This window comes from Berghia stephanieae, chromosome 13 (genome assembly GCF_034508935.2).
Source record: "Berghia stephanieae isolate SIO BIC M18660-M18661 chromosome 13, UCSD_Bste_1.3, whole genome shotgun sequence".
Taxonomy (NCBI): domain Eukaryota; kingdom Metazoa; phylum Mollusca; class Gastropoda; order Nudibranchia; family Aeolidiidae; genus Berghia; species Berghia stephanieae.
The window spans coordinates 8,030,513-8,056,259 of record NC_088372.1 but is presented as its reverse complement, the minus strand read 5'-3'; the positions used below and the strand labels follow the sequence as shown (position 1 = coordinate 8,056,259).

The 25,747-nt window shown below is 39.9% G+C and overlaps 1 protein-coding gene across 3 annotated transcripts in view; it reads left to right on the top strand.

Annotated features, from left to right (window-relative positions):
- Positions 1-25,747, top strand: part of LOC144958690 (zonadhesin-like) — a 50,873-nt gene that overhangs the window by 21,596 nt on the left and 3,530 nt on the right. For all 3 annotated transcript variants that reach the window (XM_078890833.1, XM_078890831.1, XM_078890832.1), the window contains 7 exons: positions 231-384; positions 5,379-5,428; positions 9,767-9,902; positions 15,047-15,093; positions 17,338-17,488; positions 19,971-20,014; positions 22,360-22,513. In XM_078890833.1, coding sequence (XP_078746959.1) covers positions 231-384; positions 5,379-5,428; positions 9,767-9,902; positions 15,047-15,093; positions 17,338-17,488; positions 19,971-20,014; positions 22,360-22,513 — 736 coding nt within the window. The remainder of the gene's footprint in view (positions 1-230; positions 385-5,378; positions 5,429-9,766; positions 9,903-15,046; positions 15,094-17,337; positions 17,489-19,970; positions 20,015-22,359; positions 22,514-25,747) is intronic.

Genomic DNA, 25,747 nt, shown 5'->3' with positions numbered 1-25,747 from the left:
TTATTATTATTATTATTATTGTTATTATTATCATCATTATTATTATTATTATTATCATTATTATTATTATTATTATTATTATTATTATTATTATTATTATTATTATTATTATTATTATTATTATTATTATTATTATTATTACGTACATGTCGATTTCAATACCATTTTTATAGTGTTATTTTTTGGATCTCAATAATGACCTCTTTATCTAATTATGTTACTAATTACAGAAGGGCAGCACCTATCTGACCGGTAGCTGCTCCATGAAGTATACTTGTGACGTCAGCACTGCCATACTTAGTCAGAGTGCCAATAATCAATGTCCAGCTTCGGACAAGTGTATTAGGAATCCGAGCCCTCAGTGCGGTTCGGATAAATGTATTCGTAAGTTATCATTGCTTTTATAGGGAATGAGATTAGCGGAAGAGTAGCGTCCCTTGATTGGACGTCACCGGCAGAAAAGTTATTAGAGAGAGAGAACATCATGTTGGTTGTGCGCATGCGTCTCTCGTCCTCGCTTCCGGTGAAAGCGGCATGAGACACTTCACCGAAAGCGAGGACGAGAGAGACGCATGCGCAAAACCACTTTAACGTTCTCTCTGTAAGGCGACGTCCAATCAAGGGACGGTACTCTTCCCAATCTCATTCCCTATTTTGTTTTTTTTTTTGGGAGTGGGTTGGAGGTGAGTGTTGAGGCTATAGGGAATGACATTAGCGGAAGAGTAGCGTCCCTTGATTGGACGTCACCCTCTGGAGAAGTTATTTGTAAACAAACCAACTACAAGCCAAGCGCTCCAAATACAAAATTTATTATTCATATTTCTCTACAAAAATGCGTAACGTTGATTATGATATGCATTTTTGTACAAAAATATGAATAATAAATTTTGTATTTGGAGCGCATGACTTGTTATTGGTTTGTTTACAAATAACTTTTTCCGCCGGTGATGTCCAATTAAGGGACGCTACTCTTCCACCAATCTCATTCCCTATCCTGGATAGACAGGTATAAGAACGATGAAGTGTTGGCGAATGTGAGAAAAGGAAGAATATTGATCGATACCATCAGAAAGAGGCAGTTACGGTTTCTGGGACATGTGTGGAGAAGAGACGGAATAGAAAAGTTGGTAACATCTGGGATGTTCGAAGGAAAGAGAGCTAGAGGAAGACAAAGAATGACATATTTAAATAACCTAAGAATGGCCAAATGTGGTTTAAAAAGCAACACAGATTTCATGCGCACCGCAGAGGATCGTAATTCGTGGAGACAGCTGACCGGCAACTTGATTACAAATACAAGCCACGATGGATGATGATGGATGGACATGGATGGACATGGATCGCGATTCGTGGACACAGCTGACCGGCAACTTGATTAAAAATACAAGCCACGATGGATGATGGATGGACATGGATGGACATGGATCGCGATTCGTGGACACAGCTGACCGGCAACTTGATTACAAATACAAGCCACGATGGATGATGATGGATGGACATGGATGGACATGGATCGTGATTCGTGGAGACAGCTGACCGGCAACTTGATTACAAATACAAGCCACGATGGATGATGATGGATGGACATGGATGGACATGGATCGCGATTCGTGGAGACAGCTGACCGGCAACTTGATTAAAAATACAAGCCACGATGGATGATGATGGATGGACATGGATGGACATGGATCGTGATTCGTGGAGACAGCTGACCGGCAACTTGATTACAAATACAAGCCACGATGGATGATGATGGATGGACATGGATGGACATGGATCGCGATTCGTGGAGACAGCTGACAGGCAACTTGATTACAAATACAAGCCACGATGGATGATGATGGATGGACATGGATGGACATGGATCGCGATTCGTGGACACAGCTGACCGGCAACTTGATTACAAATACAAGCCACGATGGATGATGATGGATGGACATGGATGGACATGGATCGTGATTCGTGGAGACAGCTGACCGGCAACTTGATTACAAATACAAGCCACGATGGATGATGATGGATGGACATGGATGGACATGGATCGTGATTCGTGGAGATAGCTGACCGGCAACTTGATTACAAATACAAGCCACGATGGATGATGATGGATGGACATGGATGGACATGGATCGTGATTCGTGGAGACAGCTGACCGGCAACTTGATTACAAATACAAGCCACGATGGATGATGATGGATGGACATGGATGGACATGGATCGTGATTCGTGGAGATAGCTGACCGGCAACTTGATTACAAATACAAGCCACGATGGATGATGATGGATGGACATGGATGGACATGGATCGCGATTCGTGGACACAGCTGACCGGCAACTTGATTACAAATACAAGCCACGATGGATGATGATGGATGGATGGACATGGATTGTGATCGTGGAGACAGCTGACCGGCAACTTGATTACAAATACAAGCCACGATGGATGATGATGGATGGACATGGATGGACATGGATCGTGATTCGTGGAGATAGCTGACCGGCAACTTGATTACAAATACAAGCCACGATGGATGATGAAGGATGGATGGACATGGATGGACATGGATCGTGATTCGTGGAGACAGCTGACCGGCAACTTGATTACAAATACAAGTCACGATGGATGATGATGGATGGACATGGATGGACATGGATCGTAATTCGTGGAGACAGCTGACCGGCAACTTGATTAAAAATACAAGCCACGATGGATGATGGATGGACATGGATGGACATGGATCGCGATTCGTGGACACAGCTGACCGGCAACTTGATTACAAATACAAGCCACGATGGATGATGATGGATGGACATGGATGGACATGGATCGCGATTCGTGGAGACAGCTGACCGGCAACTTGATTAAAAATACAAGCCACGATGGATGATGATGGATGGACATGGATGGACATGGATCGCGATTCGTGGACACAGCTGACCGGCAACTTGATTACAAATACAAGCCACGATGGATGATGATGGATGGACATGGATGGACATGGATCGCGATTCGTGGACACAGCTGACCGGCAACTTGATTACAAATACAAGCCACGATGGATGATGATGGATGGACATGGATGGACTTGGATCGTGATTCGTGGACACAGCTGTCCGGCAACTTGATTACAAATACAAGCCACGATGGATGATGATGGATGGACATGGATGGACATGGATCGTGATTCGTGGAGACAGCTGACCGGCAACTTGATTACAAATACAAGCCACGATGGATGATGATGGATGGACATGGATGGACATGGATCGCGATTCGTGGACACAGCTGACCGGCAACTTGATTACAAATACAAGCCACGATGGATGATGATGGATGGACATGGATGGACATGGATCGTGATTCGTGGAGACAGCTGTCCGGCAACTTGCTCGAGAGTACAAGCCACGATGGATGATGATGGATGGACATGGATTGTGATCGTGGAGACAGCTGACAGGCAACGTGCTCGAGAGTACAAGCCACGATGGATGATGATGGTTTGGGAGGTGGGGGGGGGGAGGGCTCCCCGATAGATAGCTCAGTTGGTAGAGCACTCGCGTCACACACAAAGGGATCATCCCAGATCGATCCCGGCTACAGTCGAGAATTTATTTTTTAAATTTATTTTCCGACCCACCTGTCCACCGACCCACCTGTCCACCGACCCACCTGTCCACCGACCCACCTGTCCACCGACCCAGCATTAGCTGCTGCGTCTCTTAGATCTGGCAGAAAGTACTTTGCGATAGACTAGCGTCCTATCCAAAGGGTAGCAAGCAATTGTTATTTTCCGTTTCACGCTATAGTAGCCTGGATAAACTCCGGCTCCATGGGCCTAAACGTTCTGAAGGACTTTTATTTTTTATCAAACATACAACTTTAGGATGTGTGGGCTTAAAAAAAAAACAACTTGAGCTTTTATATAGCGCAAAATTCACCAAACGTGCTCAAAGCCCTTCACAAAGGGTCCCTGACCAACAACAACACGTAACATGTAGAACGAGATATGACGCCTGTTAGGCGATATTGTTATATTTTTTTTGTCGACAAACACAACGCTGTTGACGGCCAGGTACTCATTTTACATGACACCGGCGGAGTACGGTGAGAGAATGTGAGTAAAGAGCCTTTTTTCCAAGGACTCAACTATGCGCCGAGTGAGGCGCGAACTCAAGACGTTTAACACAAATGGAATCTGATGGAAAATAAAAGATTTGAGAAAGTAAAATGCAAAAATATTAAGTTTATAGTTTCAAACACAAAACAGTAAAAACATGACTAAATTCCAGATGAACGACAGAGATATGTTGTTGGTCTTTTCTCTGTAGAAAAATCTTGTTTTATTTCTACTTTCCAAGATTTTTCTACAGAGACGATCTACAAAATATAGGGAATGAGATTAGCGGAAGAGTAGCGTCCCTTGACTGGACGTCACCTTACAAAGAGAACGTCAAAATGTTTTTGCGCATGCCTCTCTCTTTCGGTGAGAGGCATGACGTTCTCTCTCTAATAACTTTTCCGCTCGTGAGTGACTTCCAATCAAGGGACGTTACTCTTCCGCTAATCTCATTCCCTATTCTTGTCGTCTGTTGGGCGATATTTCAAACATTTTTTTTCGGACAGAGACAACACCGCTATTAACTCTCTCCTTACCATCCATAGGGAAATCGTCACTTCCGTTACGATGCAACCAACAGTTTTCTCATTCTGATATCCTCTGTACATCACAAATTATAAACAAAATACTTTGTTTTAGATAGGACGAAGATGACGTCACTCTGATCTTTGTTATTGTTTTTTTTTTTTTTGCCATCCACGTTTATGAGTAATTCTCACTAAACTGTATTAACCAGACTATAAACGTTTAAGGTTACACATCGTTTTGTGTGTTTGTCAAATATACTTCCGGATGGCAATGTTGTGAGCTTCTTGGCATACTATCTATAGCGATATAAATTCGACACTGGGCAATTATACGTATAGAATGTACTTGTTCCTTTTCTGTTTGAGAAGATAAAAAATCTATTTTGTGTTGGGTTGGTGTGAAGTTTTAGGGAAAATTCTGAAAATTGCTGGTAAGGAAAGAGTTAACAGCCAGGCGCTCATTTTACACCTGAGTATAATGAGAGAATGTGAGAAAAGAGCCTTTCTCAAGGGACTAAACTTTGCGCCGAGCGAGGCTCGAACCCAAGACCTTCTGATCTGAAAGCGAGTGGCATATATAAGACCACATAGCCGCACGGTAACGGCAGCAATAACGATTTCCCATGATTTATTTTTCATTGACTATTTTGTTTTTATGTGTTTGTTTGTTTGTTTGTTTGTTTGTTTTTTAATCGCTCACCCCTCCCCCCCTCTCCCTTCCCTTCTCCCAAAGGCAAAAGGCAATGTTCTTACATCTCTGGAAACGCTGTACAGGTATTTGACGTAAGTATTTTGGTCCTTATACTCATAGATATGATATTCTTTGTTTAAATTTATATACCCGGATTCCTATTCCCTGAAGATTTCAGAATTTTCGGATACCTTTTTTTTTAAATACCAAACTCGAGTTTTTATCAAACGCAATGTAAATCGGGTGATTTTTCATGAAGTTATGGTCAGATTATGTATGAGAAAGGTATCCAGCAACCTTTTCTCAGATTTCATACTTTTTTCCAACTTGACTAACTGTAAAAAAATATTTAGAAGTCAAATTAAGCTTTGATGTTTACTGAAGATGAACAGAGTTGATTTAATCATTTAAGATAAGAACTTATTTTTATAAAAATTGACCTTCTAACTAGACTTTGTGGTCTTATGGTATGACACTGGCTTTCGGATCGAAGGTCCTGGGTTCGAGCCTCATGCTCGGTGCATAGTTGAGTCCTTGGAAAAGGCTCTTTACTCACTTTCTCTCACCGTACTCGGGTGTAAAATGAGTACCTGGCCGTTAACAGCGTTGTCTTTGTCCGAAAAATTGTAATATCGCCTAACAGGCGGCATGTCGCGTCCTACATGTTAAATGTTGCTGTTGACCAGGGACCCCTTGTAAAGCGCTTTGAGCACATTTAGTGGATATTGCGCTATATAAAGCTCAATTATTAATAAGCTCAATTTTAAACTTGGCAATATCTCAGTTCAAACCTTTTCACCATCCGACTGATTATGTCATTAACTGTTCGGCAGACCCTCCATAGACCACACCACACAGAACGTCGGAAAATAACATGCCGATGGCTTTGGATGTTCCCTCCATAGGACACACGTCATCAACGGCAGCCATCTTTGTTATTGTTTTTAGTCAGCCATTGTTATGAGTAGTTCCGTACCCATCGTAAAGTTATGGCCTGACACTGACCAAAAAATGACGTCAAACTGCCAGTCCTTCAGGGTTCAAGCGTAGCCATCTTTAACATATAGATAGTATGCGCTTGGATATGAAGCTCATAACATTGCCATCCGGAAGTATAACGGACCAACACACAAACTGTGTGTATCCATGAACGTTTATAGATAGTTCGAAGATGACGTCACTCTGGTGTTTGTTATTGTTTTTTTTTTTTTTTGTCATCCGCGTTTATGAGTAATTCTCACTAAACTGTATTAACCAGACTATAGACGATCATGGTTACACATAGTTTTGTGTGTTGGTCCGTTATACTTCTGGATGGCAATGTTGTGAACTTCTTAGTATAGATAGTATGCAGATGACGTCACTCAGGCCTTTGTTATTGTTTTTGCCATCCGCGTTTGTGAGTTGTTCTCACTAAGCTGTATTAACCAGACTATAAAAGTTCATGGTTACACAGAGTTTGTGTGTTGGTCCGTTATACTTCCGGATGGCAATGTTGTGAACTCCTTGGCCAAGCGCATTCTATCTATACAGTTCAGTGAGCATTACTCATAAACGCGGATGGCAAAAAACAAGAACAAAGACCCGAGTGACGTCATCTTCGAACTATATATAGCCTGACACTAGAACCCTCTAAGACTTATAGTTTGACGTCCTTTTTTAGGTTTGTGTAGCGTCTAGTGAGTTGTCGTTAGTAGAGCTCATGGAAACAAGTTATTTCATTGGTTGAACTATTGAATACAACTCACGATTTGTTTTCTTTTGTGGCAAAAGACTGGCATTTTGAAGTCATTTTTTGGTCAGTATCAGGCCATAACTTTACGAAGGCCACGGTCAGGCTATTGATAGTATGCGCTTGGCTAAGAAGCTGATAACATTGCCATCCGGAAGTATAACGCACCAACACACAAAACTATGTGTATCCATAAACGTTTCTAGTCGGGTTAATACAGTTCAGTGAGCATTACTCATAAACGCGGATGGCAAAAAACAATAACAAAGACCTGAGTGACGTCATCTTCGAACTATCTATAGCCTGACACTGACCAAAAGATGACGTCAAACTGCCAGTCCTAGAGGCTTCTATCGTAGCCATCGTGAACTTATAGATATTATGAAGATGACGTCACTCAGGCCTTTGTTATTGTTTTTGCCATCCACGTTTGTGAGTTGTTCTCACTAAACTGTATTAAAGACTATAAAAGTTCATGGTTACACAGAGTTTGTGTGTTGGTCCGTTATACTTCCGGATGGCAATGTTGTGAACTCCTTGGCCAAGCGCATTCTATCTTTAGCCTGATACAGTTCTGTATCAAATACTATCAATCAGATCACAAACTTCAACACACATTTTTTTAAAAACCAAAAAAAAAAACAAAAAAAACAGCAAACAAACAAACGAGCAAATGGAGACAGACTAGTTTTGTGTCGTGAAGTCTGTGGTGAGGGGTTCTCTAATTTCTTGATGTGAGGTTCGAGTGTTTCGTGTGTTATGTGGTGTGTGCTGTGCTCGCCGTGACGTGTTTGGTCTATGGAGGGTCCGCCTAACATATTATTATTATTATTATTATTATTATTATTATTATTATTATTATTATTATTATTATTATTATTAGTAGTAGTAGTAGTAGTAGTAGTAGTCGTAGTAGTAGTAGTAGTAGTAGTAGTAGTAGTAGTAGTAGTAGTAGTAGTAGTAGTAGTAGTAGTAGTAGTATCATTATTATTATTATTATTATTATTATTATTATTATTATTATTATTATTATTATTATTATTATTATTATTATTATTATTATTATTATTATTATTATTATTATTATTATTATTATTATATTATTTGTGGGCATGAGGCTATGTGGTCTAGTGGTATGACACTCGCTTTTGGATCTGAAGGTCCTGGGTTCGAGCCTCGCTCGCTCGGCGCATACGTGAGTCCTTGGTGAAGACTCTTTACTCACATTATCTCACCGTACTCAGGTGAAAAATGAGTACCTGGCCGTTAACAGCGTTGTCTCTCTCGGAAAAAAAAGAAATTATATTAGCTCGTAACAGGCGTCCTCATGTCTCTTTCTACATTTTACGCGTTGCTGTTGGCCAGAAACCTCTTGTAAATGCTTTGAGAACGTTTAGTGGATATTGCCCTATTGATAGTATGCGCTTGGCGAAGAAGCTCATAAAATTGCCATCCGGAAGTATAACGGACCAGCACACAAAACTGTGTGTATCCATGAACGTTTATTGTCGGGTTAATACAGTTAAGTGAGCAGTACTCATAAACGCGGATGGCAAAAAAAACAATAACAGAGACGTCATATTCGAACTATCTGTAATAAAAGTTCAAGTGTTTAAAAATTATCACTTTATCATTGCTTCAGGAGGGTCACGAATGGATCAAAGGGGGATGCACAAAGAAACAAGTTTGTAAAAATTATCACTTTATCCTTGCTTCAGGAGGGTCACGAATGGATCAAAGGGGGATGCACAAGGAAACAAGTTTGTAAAAATTATCACTTTATCATTGCTTCAGGAGGGTCACGAATGGATCAAAGGGGGATGCACAAAGAAACAAGTTTGTAAAAATTATCAATTTATCCGCTTCAGGAGGGTCACGAATGGATCAAAGGGGGATGCACAAAGAAACAAGTTTGTAAAAATTATCACTTTATCCGCTTCAGGAGGGTCACGAATGGATCATAGGGGGATGCACAAGGAAACAAGTTTGTAAAAATTATCACTTTATCATTGCTTCAGGAAGGTCACGAATGGATCAAAGGGGGATGCACAAGAAAACAAGTTTGTAAAAATTATCACTTTATCCTTGCTTCAGGAGGGTCACGAATGGATCAAAGGGGCTGCACAAAGAAACAAGTTTGTAAAAATTATCACTTTATCATTGCTTCAGGAGGGTCACGAATGGATCAAAGGGGGATGCACAAGGAAACAAGTTTGTAAAAATTATCACTTTATCATTGCTTCAGGAGGGTCACGAATGGATCAAAGGGGGATGCACAAAGAAACAAGTTTGTAAAAATTATCACTTTATCCGCTTCAGGAGGGTCACGAATGGATCAAAGGGGGATGCACAAGGAAACAAGTTTGTAAAAATTATCACTTTATCATTGCTTCAGGAGGGTCACGAATGGATCAAAGGGGGATGCACAAGGAAACAAGTTTGTAAAAATTATCACTTTATCATTGCTTCAGGAGGGTCACGAATGGATCAAAGGGGGATGCACAAGGAAACAAGTTTGTAAAAATTATCACTTTATCCTTGCTTCAGGAGGGTCACGAATGTATCAAAGGGGATGCACAAGGAAACAAGTTTGTAAAAATTATCACTTTATCCTTGCTTCAGGAGGGTCACGAATGTATCAAAGGGGGATGCACAAAGAAACAAGTTTGTAAAAATTATCACTTTATCCTTGCTTCAGGAGGGTCACGAATGGATCAAAGGGGGATGCACAAGGAAACAAGTTTGTAAAAATGGAGCATGGGGCCCGGTCAAAGCTCACAATTGCCTCAGTAGCGATAAGTGTCTTTCCCACGGCGTCTGGGATCAATGTATTGGTAAGTTTTTCATCGGTGTGTCTTTTTACGAAACCCGCCGGAACTCGACGAAACCCGACAAAACTCGACAAAGTTATGGGAAGTAGGTAGCAGTGGGAAGTGAACCTGAGACTCAGGGAAGTGTACACCATTGGGGAGTGAACCTGGGACTGGGTTTCGGCGGATTTCGTTACTATTTCTTTCATTCTACTCATTGTCCTCTCGTGGTTATTTTCCATTGGATAAGTAATATTCGATTCAATATTCGTCTGATGTCACGTCCGTCCAGCGACAACCAGCGGCTTGGTTCTATACAAAGAAAATCGGTACTTTGTATTCTTCATGCTGGCTAGAACTCTTTCAGATGTCATGTATTCAGAATGTATAAAAGTCAAAACATGATCAGATTTATAATGTTTTTCTCTTCTGGATACACTTTTATGCTCGTCTTAGAAGTATTTCATAAAGGCGTCTGTCCGCCATGGTTCGGATAGTTTAGAATCAGCGTACTAAGTTACTATGAGTCATTACGAGGGAAGTGACGTCACGACTGTTGAATCCTATAGATAGTATGCCCTTGGCTAAGAAACTCACAACATTGCCATCCGGAAGTATAACGGACCAACACACAAAACGATGTGAATGTAACCATGAACTTTTATAGTCTGCTTAATACAGTTAAGTGAGAATAACTCATAAACGACGATGGCAAAAAAAAAAAAAACCCACAAACAAACAAACAAACAAAAAACAACAACAATAACAAAGATTCGAGTGACATCGTAGCCATCGTTATGTTATAGCCTGATACTGAAATCCAAAAGGACTGGCAGTTTGACGTCATTATTTGGTTGTTGCACCGCCTTGTGAGTTGTCGTTAGTAGAGCCGTAGCCATCGTTATGTTATAGCCTGATACTGAAATCCAAAAGGACTGGCAGTTTGACGTCATTATTTGGTTGTTGCACCGCCTTGTGAGTTGTCGTTAGTAGAGCCGTAGCCATCGTTATGTTATAGCCTGGCACTGAAATCCAAAAGGACTGGCAGTTTGACGTCATTATTTGGTTGTTGCACCGCCTTGTGAGTTGTCGTTAGTAGAGCCGTAGCCATCGTTATGTTATAGCCTGGCACTGAAATCCAAAAGGACTGGCAGTTTGACGTCATTATTTGGTTGTTGCACCGCCTTGTGAGTTGTCGTTAGTAGAGCCGTAGCCATCGTTATGTTATAGCCTGGCACTGAAATCCAAAAGGACTGGCAGTTTGACGTCATTATTTGGTTGTTGCACCGCCTTGTGAGTTGTCGTTAGTAGAGCCGTAGCCATCGTTATGTTATAGCCTGGCACTGAAATCCAAAAGGACTGGCAGTTTGACGTCATTATTTGGTTGTTGCACCGCCTTGTGAGTTGTCGTTAGTAGAGCCGTAGCCATCGTTATGTTATAGCCTGGCACTGAAATCCAAAAGGACTGGCAGTTTGACGTCATTATTTGGTTGTTGCACCGCCTTGTGAGTTGTCGTTAGTAGAGCCGTAGCCATCGTTATGTTATAGCCTGGCACTGAAATCCAAAAGGACTGGCAGTTTGACGTCATTATTTGGTTGTTGCACCGCCTTGTGAGTTGTCGTTAGTAGAGCCGTAGCCATCGTTATGTTATAGCCTGGCACTGAAATCCAAAAGGACTGGCAGTTTGACGTCATTATTTGGTTGTTGCACCGCCTTGTGAGTTGTCGTTAGTAGAGCCGTAGCCATCGTTATGTTATAGCCTGGCACTGAAATCCAAAAGGACTGGCAGTTTGACGTCATTATTTGGTTGTTGCACCGCCTTGTGAGTTGTCGTTAGTAGAGCCGTAGCCATCGTTATGTTATAGCCTGGCACTGAAATCCAAAAGGACTGGCAGTTTGACGTCATTATTCGGTTGTTGCACCGCCTTGTGAGTTGTCGTTAGTAGAGCCGTAGCCATCGTTATGTTATAGCCTGGCACTGAAATACAAAAGGACTGGCAGTTTGACGTCATTATTTGGTTGTTGCACCGCCTTGTGAGTTGTCGTTAGTAGAGCCGTAGCCATCGTTATGTTATAGCCTGTCACTGAAATCCAAAAGGACTGGCAGTTTGACGTCATTATTTGGTTGTTGCACCGCCTTGTGAGTTGTCGTTAGTAGAGCCGTAGCCATCGTTATGTTATAGCCTGATACTGAAATCCAAAAGGACTGGCAGTTTGACGTCATTATTTGGTTGTTGCACCGCCTTGTGAGTTGTCGTTAGTAGAGCCGTAGCCATCGTTATGTTATAGCCTGGCACTGAAATCCAAAAGGACTGGCAGTTTGACGTCATTATTTGGTTGTTGCACCGCCTTGTGAGTTGTCGTTAGTAGAGCCGTAGCCATCGTTATGTTATAGCCTGGCACTGAAATCCAAAAGGACTGGCAGTTTGACGTCATTATTTGGTTGTTGCACCGCCTTGTGAGTTGTCGTTAGTAGAGCCGTAGCCATCGTTATGTTATAGCCTGGCACTGAAATCCAAAAGGACTGGCAGTTTGACGTCATTATTTGGTTGTTGCACCGCCTTGTGAGTTGTCGTTAGTAGAGCCGTAGCCATCGTTATGTTATAGCCTGGCACTGAAATCCAAAAGGTCTGGCAGTTTGACGTCATTATTTGGTTGTTGCACCGCCTTGTGTGTTGTCGTTAGTAGAGCCGTAGCCATCGTTATGTTATAGCCTGGCACTGAAATCCAAAAGGACTGGCAGTTTGACGTCATTATTCGGTTGTTGCACCGCCTTGTGAGTTGTCGTTAGTAGAGCCGTAGCCATCGTTATTTTATAGCCTGGCACTGAAATCCAAAAGGACTGGCAGTTTGACGTCATTATTTGGTTGTTGCACCACCTTGTGAGTTGTCGTTAGTAGAGCCGTAGCCATCGTTATGTTATAGCCTGGCACTGAAATCCAAAAGGACTGGCAGTTTGACGTCATTATTTGGTTGTTGCACCGCCTTGTGAGTTGTCGTTAGTAGAGCCGTAGCCATCGTTATGTTATAGCCTGGCACTGAAATCCAAAAGGTCTGGCAGTTTGACGTCATTATTTGGTTGTTGCACCGCCTTGTGTGTTGTCGTTAGTAGAGCCGTAGCCATCGTTATGTTATAGCCTGGCACTGAAATCCAAAAGGACTGGCAGTTTGACGTCATTATTCGGTTGTTGCACCGCCTTGTGAGTTGTCGTTAGTAGAGCCGTAGCCATCGTTATGTTATAGCCTGGCACTGAAATCCAAAAGGACTGGCAGTTTGACGTCATTATTTGGTTGTTGCACCGCCTTGTGAGTTGTCGTTAGTAGAGCCGTAGCCATCGTTATGTTATAGCCTGGCACTGAAATCCAAAAGGTCTGGCAGTTTGACGTCATTATTTGGTTGTTGCACCGCCTTGTGTGTTGTCGTTAGTAGAGCCGTAGCCATCGTTATGTTATAGCCTGGCACTGAAATCCAAAAGGACTGGCAGTTTGACGTCATTATTCGGTTGTTTCACCGCCTTGTGAGTTGTCGTTAGTAGAGCCGTAGCCATCGTTATGTTATAGCCTGGCACTGAAATCCAAAAGGACTTGCAGTTTGACGTCATTATTTGGTTGTTGCACCGCCTTGTGAGTTGTCGTTAGTAGAGCCGTAGCCATCGTTATGTTATAGCCTGGCACTGAAATCCAAAAGGACTGGCAGTTTGACGTCATTATTTGGTTGTTGCACCGCCTTGTGAGTTGTCGTTAGTAGAGCCGTAGCCATCGTTATGTTATAGCCTGATACTGAAATCCAAAAGGACTGGCAGTTTGACGTCATTATTTGGTTTTTGCGCCGCCTTGTGAGTTATCGTTAGTAGAGCTCATGGAAACAAGTTATTTCATTGGTTGAACTATTGAATACAACTCACGATTTGTTTTCTTTTGTGGCCAAAGACTCGCATTTTTGACGTCATTTTTTGGTCAGTGTCAGCGTGGCCTTCGTAAAGTTATGGCCTGCTACTGACCAAAAAATGACGTCAAAATGACAGTCTTTTGCCACAAAAGAAAACAAATCGTGAGTTGTATTCAATAGTTCAACCAATGAAATAACTTGTATCCACGAGCTCTACTAACAACAACTCACTAAGCGGTACAAAAACCAAATAATGACGTCAAACTGCCAGTCCTTTTGGATTTCAGTATCAGGCTATAACATAACGATGGCTACGGTGTCAGCGTGGCCTTCGTAAAGTTATGGTCTGGATATCAGTATCAGGCCATAACTTTATGAAGGCCAACCTGACATCAACTTCATTCTATCTATAGATAGAATGCGCTTGGCTAAGAAGCTCATAACATTGCCATCCGGAAGTATAACGGACCAACACACAAAACTATGTGTAACCTTAAACGTTTATAGATAGAATGCGCTTGGCCAAGGAGTTCACAACATTGCCATCCGGAAGTATAACGGACCAACACACAAACTCTGTGTAACCATGAACTTTTATAGTCTGGTTAATACAGTTTAGTGAGAACAACGCACAAACGCGGATGGCAAAAACAATAACAAAGGCCCGAGTGACGTCATCTGCATACTATCTATAGTCAGGTTAATACAGTTCAGTGAGCATTACTCATAAACGCGGATGACAATAAACAATAACAAAGACCTGACTGACGTCATCTTCGAACTATCTATAGATAGAACGAAGTTGACGTCACTCAGGTCTTTGTTATTTTTTTTTCGGGTTTTTTTTTTTTTGCCATTCACGTTTATGAATAATTCTCACTAAACTGTATTAATCAGACTCTACATAGATCGAAGATTACGTCACTCAGGCCTTTGTTATTGTTTTTGCCATCCGCGTTTGTGAGTTATTCTCACTAAACTGTATTAACCAGATTATAAATGATCAAGGTTACACACAGTATTGTGTGTTGGTCCGTTATACTTCCGGATGGCAATGTTGTGACCTTCTCGGCTAAGCGCATGTAATAGCCTGGATATATACAGTTAAGTGAGAATTCCTCATATACGCGGATGGCAAAAAAGAAATAAAAAGAAAAGAAAATAAACAACAGAAAACCAATAACAAAGATCCGAGTGACGTCAACTTCATTGCATCTATACCATCAATTGTATTTAATGATTGTTTTAAAGAATTGTTTTTTCTTTGTCTGTCCACAGATAAAAGTCTCTATTGCACGAAACCCTCAGCACGTGAAATATTTGATGTAAATATTGTCTTCCCTAATATCAATAGAAATATAGGGAATGAGATTAGCGGAAGAGTAGCGTCCCTTGATTGGACGTCACCCACAGTATGTGACGTCACCGGTGGAAAAAGTTATTAGAGAGAGAACGTCATGTTGGTTGTGCGCATGCGTCTCTCGTCCTCGCTTCCGGTGAAAGTGGCTTGAGATACTTAAAACCAAATCGACGTTCTCTCTGTAAGGTGACGTCCAATCAAGGGACGCTACTCTTCCGCTAATCTCATTTCCTATTCTTTGTTTTCATTTATTTGGACTTTTCCAAAAACGCCTGGAAATTTGGATATGTAAAAAAAATTCATCAGGTCTTTTGGAAAAGTACAAATTGTTTTGTCAGAAGTTTTTGGGTTTGTTTTTTTTACTAGAGATGTTCAGCCTCATCTATTCGAACACCGGCTACCGGATTTGTGAACCGGATCTTAGGAACCGGCAACTTGATTCTCTGATCCCTATATTCAATAATAATAATAATAATAATAATAATAATAATAATAATAATAATAATAATAATAATAATAATAATAATAATAATAATAATAATAATAATAATAATAATAATAATAATAATGATGAAAACTTAATAGGCTAGACTGTAATTCAACCGAAAGTAAAAATAATGAGAAAAATGGGGTATGGAGAATTGCCAGATGAAAACAGAACATAAAAATGTCACGTGATCAGTGCCAAACTCGGGATCCAATCGGCACCCCCTTGTAAAGCGCTTTGAACCGTGGCCTTCGTAAAGTTATGGCCTGACCGTAGCCATCGTTATGTTATAGCCTGATACTGAAATCCAAAAGGACTGGCAGTTTGACGTCATTATTTGGTTTTTGCACCGCCTAGTGAGTTGTTGTTAGTAGAGCTCATGGAAACAAGTTATTTCATTGGTTGAACTATTGAATACAACTCACGATTTGTTTTCTTTTGTGGCAAAAGACTGGCATTTTGACGTCTTTTTTTGGTCAGTATCAGGCCATAACTTTACGAAGGTCACGGTTGAACACGTTTAGTGGATCTTGCTCTATATAAAAGCTCAATTTTGTTTTGCCCAGAAGAATGAGCGCTGTGTAGATGTGTATTATTAGTGAATATTACTCATACACAGGCTCATACTTATAGATAGTATGCAGATGACGTCACTCAGGCCTTTGTTATTGTTTTTGCCATCCGCGTTTGTGAGTTGTTCTCACTAAACTGTATTAACCAGACTATAAAAGTTCATGGTTACACAGAGTTTTTTCCGGATGGCAATGTTGTGAACTCCTTGGCCAAGCGCATTCTATCTATATCATTATGGGACAGCGTGGCTCAGCGGTACGGTCTCTGCTTCGTATCCAAAACGTACCGAGTTCGATCATCAGCCGTGCTGTGTGACCTTGATCAATTTAACGCCTGGGCTATTCCAGTCTTCCCTTGGAATAGACGGTAAAGACAAATTTTCCCATGAGGATGAATAAAGGGAATTTTATTTTATTGGTAAAAAAACTTATTAATTTATTTTTTATTTTTCTAATGTTTTAAAAATTATTATTTTTTAAAATACTTTATTTAACACTCTCTATACCAACTATGGGAAAATCGTCACATTCGTTTCGATACAACTAACATTTTTCTTAGTCAAATTTCTTTTGTACATCATAAAATTTAAAGAAAATGAACAGTGTGTTGTAGAGCATGTTTTGCTACAGAAATTATGTATCGCAAGAACTTTACTGCTATTGTGTTTGAGCGATATAAAATCTATTTTTGTGTTAGTTGGGTGTGAAGTTTTGGGGGAAATCCTGAAAATGGCTGGTAAGGAGAGAGTTAAAGGCGGATGATTAAAAGAAAAAAACCCTGAGTGACGTCATCGACTTCATACTATCTATAGGTAATGAGATTAGCGGAAGAGTAGCGTCCCTTGATTGGAAGTCGCCAGTGGAGAAGTTATTTGTAAACGAACCAACAACAAGTCAAGCGCTCAAAAACAAAATTTATTATTCATATATCTGTACAAAAATGCATAACGTTGATTATGATATGCATTTTTGTACAGAAATATGAATAATAAATTTTGTATTTGGAGCGCTTGTCTTGTAGTTGGTTTGTTTACAAATAACTTCTCCCCCGGTGACGTCCAATCAAGGGACGCTACTCTTCCGCTAATCTCATTCCCTATATATAGCGTTTTCAAATGACAATTGTATCAAATTATTATCTTGGATACAGGATGGTTTCCGCTGGCTCACGAACAGCTGCACAACGTTAAAGACATGTAACGGCGGCCAGTGGCTCCAAAAAGCTTTCACATGTCCCAGCTGGTCGAAATGTTTCACTCACAAACAGGCAGACCCACGGGACAACTATGATGAATGTATCGGTAAGATTTTTAGCTCTATTTAATTTTATGAATCCTACTTTTAACATAACATGAGCTTTTATATACCGCAATATCCACTAAACGTGCTCAAAGCGCTTTACAAGGGGTCCCTGGCCACAGCGACACATAACACTTAGGACGAGACATGACGCCTGTTAGGCGATATTACAATTTTTTTTGGGACAGAGACAACGCTGTTAGCTGCCAGGTACTCATTTTACACATGAGTACGATGAGAGAACGTGAGCAAAGAGCCTTCTCCAAGGACTCAACTATGCGCCGAGCGAGGCTCGAACCCAGGACATTCCGATCCGAAAGCGAGTGTCATACCACAAGACCACATAGCCGCACAAATATATACAATATATATATATATATACATACATACACACACACATATATATATATATATATATATATATATATATATATATATATATATATATATATATATATATATACATATATATAGATAATATGCGCTTGGTTAAGAAGCTCACAATATTGCTATCCAGAAGTATAACGGGCCAACGCATATAACTATTTAAACGTTTATAGTCTGGTTGATGCAGGTTAGTGAGAATTACTCATAAACATGGATGGCAAAAAGGAATAACAACGACCCCAGTGACGTCAACTTCGTTCTATCTATAATTTTTGTGTCACTGCATGATATAATCAGTCGGACGATGAAAATTTTGGATTCGCTGGATTCGGACTAGCTGTAAAAATATTTAGAAGTGAAATTAAGCTTGATATTTAGTGGACAAGGAGGCACTTACTGTGTCTCCAATCCCCCTGTATCTGTTTTCCAATTGTTTTCTGTCTTTGTCTTAGAATGAGATTACTTAGTTTCGTCCTGACCCTGGCCAGAGTCATTGGCTGGGAGGGTAACCGTTGAATGTATAGTAATAGTTTTGGGAGATGAAAATTTTTTCCTTGTAAATCATCTCTCTGTTTTGTACTGTTATTTTCTTTTTATTCTTAATGTATGATTTGTAAACATTTGAGTGTCTTCCTTTTAGTGGAAGCCTTTGCTGTTGTCTGAATGAGGCTTTTAGGTGATCTCAAACTAAGTACATTGATGGTGTGTTCTTGGAATCTACATGTGTTCCCTATTTGTACCTATCCCCTTTGTCTTACTTTTTCCTCAAGTCCTTTTAATTGTACATCTAGAATGTTTTTACTCTCTAATTTTCATCCTTGTGACTGGCGCTGATATGACATAAATGTGTTGCAAGTGCCGTAAAACCCTTAAAAACAAACAAAAACATATTTCCACAAGATGTACAAAAAGGGTTGATTTTAATCCTTTATGACATGAACTCATTTTGGATAAAAATTTACCTAAATTTGGCAATAACTCACTTCAAACCTTTTCACTATCCGACTGTTCGTGTCATTCACTGTAACATTTTCACCTTTCCCAATTTATGAAATCTGATTTAAAAAAAAAAAGATTAATGAAAGCAAAATCAAACATTTTCCATCACAAGAGGTTTTAATAGTCTGATGTCACGTCCGCCCAGCAACCAACAGCTTGGTTCTAAACAAAGATAATAGGTACTTTTTGTTCTTCATGCTGGCTAGAACTTTTTGACATGTCATGCAATCAGAATGTATAAAAGTCAAACCGTGATCAGATTTATAATGTTTTTCTCCTCGGGATACACTTTTAAACTCGTCGAAGATGTATTTCATAAGGGCGTCCGCCATTTTTCCGATAGTTTAGAACCAGTTACTAATCGTCATTACGAGGAAAGTGACGTCACGACTGTTGAACCCTATACGAATGGCATTTAAACTTCTTAGTTTTATATTAAAAAATAAACGTAACTTTTAACTCTGCTGTTTGGATGTTGTCGTATTGTAAAATTTAAAATGAGGACAATATAAACATTAAACTCATTTTCTATAATCTATTCTTTAAAACAGAAAGGTAGCGTGCCCAGTTGGCTCATCTCAGTAAACGCTAAATTTGCGTCAACAAACACAAAATTACTGGCAAATCTAATTTTTTTTTTAAAAAAGATATAAAACTAATTTTAATGAGATACAAGTAACCCACGACCCTTTTATGTGATTTGTAAACATTTGAGTCTGTCCCTCTTAGTGGGGACCTGTGCTTGTGTCTGAATGAGACTTTTAGGTGATCTCCAGTAAGAACATCGATACTGTGCTCTTGGAATCTACATCTGTTTCCTAGTTAAGATGAATCATCTTAACGACACCACTACCACATCATCTCATTCATCTGTGGTGTTTCAATCATCCTGTTTTGTTGATAAAGGGGAAACCCAAAACGTTCATTTGATCTGTTTTTGTTATTAAATTGAAGCTTACATTCAACTTCACGTTATTATTCATTTCTTCGAGCTTCGAGCAGCAACATTTACACTATATATATATATATTATATTATCACATATTTTTTTATACCACAAGTTCTGTTCATTTTGTCTGTTTTTATTTTTATATTACAGATAAGAAGTTTTGTACTAACCTGTCAAACACTCGATTCTACGAGGTACGTATTTCTTTCCCTTTATTTATAGAAACATTCTTTGTTTACATTTGTTTACAAGGTAACCATCTGAAGCTTCCCGATTTTCAGTTGATAGAGCATCCGCTAAGATACCGTGAACAATTCTGGGTGCAGTCGAGATTTTTTCTGACCCCACCCTCCCCATCCTTGTCCACGCAGTAGTGAATGTGTAATTGGGTCTGTTAGATCTGGAGGAAAGTTCTTTGAGATAGACTAGCGTCAGATCCAAAGGATAGCAAGTAATTGATATTGTCCGTTTCACGCTATGGAAACTGGGATAAACTCCGACTCCATGTGCCCAGTGGCCCTGAAGTACTATTTTTAATTTGGAATTGTTTCATGTACACTTTTTATTTCAAATAAGCTCTTTACTCACATTCTCTCACCGTACTCAGGTGTAAAATGAGTACCTTGCCGTTAACAGCGTTGTCTTTGTCCGAAAAATTGTAATATCGCCTAACAGGCGTCATGTCCCGTCCTACATGTTCAATGTTGCTGTTGACCTGGGACTCCTGTCAAATGTTTGATATTGTTTTCAAATCTCAACTGTGTCAGTGCATGACGTAATCAGTCGGAAGATGAAAGTTTTGGATTTGCATTTTTGCATTTTCTGAAGGAATATGCTCCACAAAGCATTTTAATCTTTATTTGAAGTAAATCGGGTGATTTTTCATGAAGTTATGGTCAGATGTATGGGAAAGGTATATGTGCAGCTATGTGGTCAAGTCGTACGACACTCGCTTTCGGATCGGAAGGTCCTGGGTTCGAGCCTCGCGCTAGGCGCATAGTTGAGCCTTGGAAAAGGCTCTTTACTCACATTCTCTCACCGTACTCAGGTTTAAAATGAGTACCTTGCCGTTAACAGCGTTGTCTTTGTCCGAAAAATTGTAATATCGCCTAACAGGCGTCATGTCCCGTCCTACATGTTCAATCTTTCTGTTGACCAGGGACTCCTTGTAAAGCGCTTTGAGCACGTTTAGTGGATATTGCGCTATATAAAAGCTCAATTTTTTTAAAAATTTATCCAGCAACTTTTCTCAAATTTCATTTTTTTTTCATTTGACTAGCTGTAAAAAGATATTTAGAAGTGAAATTAAGCTTTGATATTTTCCGAAGATTTACAAAAAGGGTTGATTTAATCATTTATGACAAGAACTCTTTCTTGATAAAAATTGACCTTCTAACTAAACTTGGTTATATCTCAGTTCGAACCTTTTTCACCATCCTACTGTATGTATGAGTTGCATTGTACATTAGTACGGCACCTATAAGGTGCTATGCTACATCAGCATAAAAGTGTCACGGTAACAGGGAATCCACATATTGGGACCAAGCACGTCTGTTCCTGGCTAGAGTCACAATTTCGTCAATGGGCATAGAATCCAGCCCATGTAGTAGAGTGCCTGCTGGTCTAGTTGTCGAGCTCTTCAAGTAGGCAATAAAAGTTCGACGCAGGAGGCGGTCTGCGTCCATGCGGAAGATATGCCCCGAAGATGTGTCATTCACTGTTCCAAATACGCTTCTACAGTTTTTGTTTGTTTTTGTTTTTAAGGGTTTTACGGCGCTTGCAACACACAAAGGCCATATCAGCGCCAGTAAAAAGGAAGAAAATGGGATAGTAAAAAGTTCTAGAATTACAATTAAAGCACAAAAGAAAAGGTAAGACATAGGGGAATTGGTTCAAATAGGAAACAGATGTGGATTCCAAGAGCACACCGTCAAAGTACTTAGTTTGACATCACCTAAAAGTCTCATCCAGACACAAGCACAGGTCCAAACTAAGAGGAATGTTTACCAATCATATAATATAATATGTAAACTAAACATAATACAATGCATAACAGAGAGATGATTTCCAAGGAAAAAAAGATCATCTCCCAAAACTACAACTATACATTCGACTGTTTCCCTCCCAGCCAAGGAATTCCAGCCAGGGTCAGGACAAAACCAAGTAATCTCATTCCAAGACAACGACAGGAAACAATTGGAAAACGGGTATGGGGGGATAGAAGACACAGCATATACCTTCCCGCCCACTATGGTAACGTCACTTCCCTCGTAATGACGCATGGTAACTATCCGAACAATGGTGGACGCCCTTATGATATATTTCTCCGACGAGGATAAAAGCGTATCCAGAGGGGGGAAAAAACCAATATAAATCTGATCATGTTCTGACTTTTACACATTCTGATCACAAGACATATGAAAAGTTCTAGCCAGCATGAAGAATAAAAAGTACCGATTTTCTTTGTTTAGAACCACGATGGCCGCCGTTGCTCAGCGACGTGACATCAGACTATTGAATCCAATTATGTTCCTTTCAGGAGGGCACGTACTGGATGCATAGCACGTGTGCAAAGAGATCGGTGTGTAGAAATGGCCTGTGGGTTGCGACCACAGCTGTCACGTGTCCTCAATGGGCGAGCTGTGTTACACACGTTGAGACAAATACTCTCGACAACTGGGATGAATGTGTTGGTAAGATTCTAATTACTATCAATTTATTAAAGAACTGAACAAGCGTGTATGAAAGGTGCCAGACAAAGCAAGAACGAAAAATTCTAGAAAAAAAAAAGAAAAACCATCCTTAATTTTTTGGGATGTTTTTTTTCTTGCTTTGTCTGGTACCTTTCATGCACGACTTGTTCAGTTCTCATCGGTGCCAGCCCCTTAAGTTCTTCCCTTTTTTAAAACCATCTCCTTACCAACTATAGGAAAATCGTCACATTCGTTACGATATAACCAACATTTTTCTTATTCAAATTTCTTTCGTACGTCATAAAATTTTTTTAAAGAAAATGAACAGTGTGTTTTAGAGCATGTTTTGATTAAGAAATTATGTATCGCAAGAACTTTACTGCTATTGTGTTTGAGTGATAAAAAATATATTTTTGTGTTAGTAGTTAGTTGGGTGTGAAGTTTTGGGAAAATCCTGAAAATTGCTGGTAAGGAGAGAGTTAAACCTCAGGAATGGGAGACATCCAATGTTTGTCGTCACTTTGCCAGTTTAGTTTTATCTTCATCTTATACATACGACAATAAATAACATAGGCATAGGGATATTGACCTTTAAAAAAAAACAAAAAAAAAAACAACAACAAACAAAAAAAAAAAACAACCAACAAACAAACTAACAAAAACAACTTAAATTAATTTCTTAATTTAATTAATATAAATTTGTGTGTTGATTTGGTGTGTAAGTGTTGGTGTCAAGGTAACCTAACTGTATTTTAAACAATTTTGTGTGAAAATGTATGGCTAGTCTTTGTGCGTCTATAATGTGGCCTAGTGGTATGACACTCGCTTTCAGATCGGAATGTCCTGGGTTTGAGCCTCGCTCGGCATATAATAATTGAGTCCCTGGAAAAGCCAGTTTACTCGAATTCTCTCTCCGTACTCGTGTGTAAAATGAGTACATGCCCGTTAACAACGTTGCCTCTGCCAGAAAAAAAAAATGTAATATCGCCTAACAGGCGTCTTATCTCGTTTTACTTGTTACTTGTTGCTGTTTGTCAGGGACCCCTTGTAAAGCGCTTTGAGCACGTTTAGTGGATATTGTGCTCTAAAAAAAAAGCTTAAGATTTGTCTTTAAAAGCAATTTTCTCCGCATTTAACTCTCAGGATTTTCCCCCAAACTCACACCAAACTAACACAAAAATAGTTGTTTTTTTATCACTCAAACACAATAGCAGTAAGTTCTTGCGATAAATAATGTCTTTAGCAAGACATGCTCTACAACAAACTGTTCATTTTATATAAATTTTACAAGAAAATTCGAATAAGACAAATGGCTTTATCGTAACGAATGTGACGATTTATCTATAGTTGGTATGGAGAGGGTTTAAGTTTTTTACCCCTTTCCCATCAGATGTAAATAACTTCCACCCATTTCCCATCAGATGTAAATAACTTCCACCCATTTCTCATCAAATGTAAATAACTTCCACCCATTTCCCATCAGATGTAAATAACTTCCACCCATTTCCCATCAGATGTAAATAACTTCCACCCATTTCCCATCAGATGTAAATAACTTCCACCCATTTCCCATCAAATGTAAATAACTTCCACCCATTTCCCACCAGATGTAAATAACTTCCACCCATTTCCCATCAGATGTAAATAACTTCCACCCATTTCCCATCAGATGTAAATAACTTCCACCCATTTCCCATCAGACGTAAATAACTTCCACCCATTTCCCATCAGATGTAAATAACTTCCACCCATTTCCCATCAGATGTAAATAACTTCCACCCATTTCCCATCAGATGTAAATAACTTCCACCCATTTCCCATCAGATGTAAATAACTTCCACCCATTTCCCATCAGATGTAAATAACTTCCATCCATTTCCCATCAGATGTAAATAACTTCCACCCATTTCCCATCAGATGTAAATAACTTCCACCCATTTCCCATCAGATGTAAATAACTTCCACCCATTTCCCATCAGACGTAAATAACTTCCATACATTTCACATCAGACGTAAATAACTTCCACCCATTTCCCACCAGATGTAAATAACTTCCACCCATTTCCCATCAGATGTAAATAACTTCCATACCTTTCCCATCAGACGTAAATAACTTCCACCCATTTCCCACCAGATGTAAATAACTTCCACCCATTTCCCATCAGACGTAAATAACTTCGGCCCATTTCCCATCAGATGTAAATAACTTCCACCCATTTCCTATCAGATGTAAATAACTTCGGCCCATTTCCCATCAGATGTAAATAACTTCCACCCATTTCCCATCAGATGTAAATAACTTCCACCCATTTCCCATCAGATAACTTGGGCCCTAATTTAGATAATTATATAATTCAGACTGCATTTTGTCCACCAATACAGATTCTATTTGAATATGTAATAATATGTAATTCGATTTTTTCCCACATCCGAAGGGTTTTGCCAGAACACTAAACTCTTTTCCCTCCTACTTATAAATATTTTGACCTTTGCCCCCATTTGTGCAGATAAATCCAAAAAGCGGAGAATGTTCAGCTTATATCCGTCTGCATTCCGAGTCAGATGGTTGAATACACGAAAAAGTGCAGTCTCTGTGTTGTGGTGCTCCTTGTATGCCGACTTAAACTTTTCTTCTAGATTATTCTTATTGGGATGTTCCAGGGGTTGAAAAAAAAGAATGACATTTTTTTCCCAAAAACTTCGAAAGGAACGAAAGGTTGGGGTCTAGTGTGGTATGACACTCGCCTTCGGATCGGAAGGTCCTGGGTTCGAGCCTCGCGCTCGGCGCATAGTTGAGTCCTTGGTAAAGGCTCTTTACTCACATTCTCTCACCGTACTCAGGTGTAAAATGAGTACCTGGCCGTTAACAGCGTTTTCGTTGTCATACGGTAGAGTCACGATTTCCCCGGCCTGGTGGAGTTGTCGTTCGAGCCCCCATCGCCGCCGCGAAATTTTTATTCTCCGTTGTCTTCTGGCACTTTCCTACTCACAACATTTGTTGTTATCAACACAAGTGCCTGCTCCACTCACTTTTCTGGCATAAGAGAATCAACGCAAGGTTTCAAGAGCTTGGCTGGAAGAGGATCCAGCTCGCACGATTGTGTGGACGCTCTCAGTATGGCATGGCGCTCTTAACAAACTCCTCGGTCACGGGCCTTAAAATCGCAGAGTAGAATTCCATTGAAAGCAAAACCATCTGAATATTTTCCGAAACGGTCCTAAGAATTTCTGATA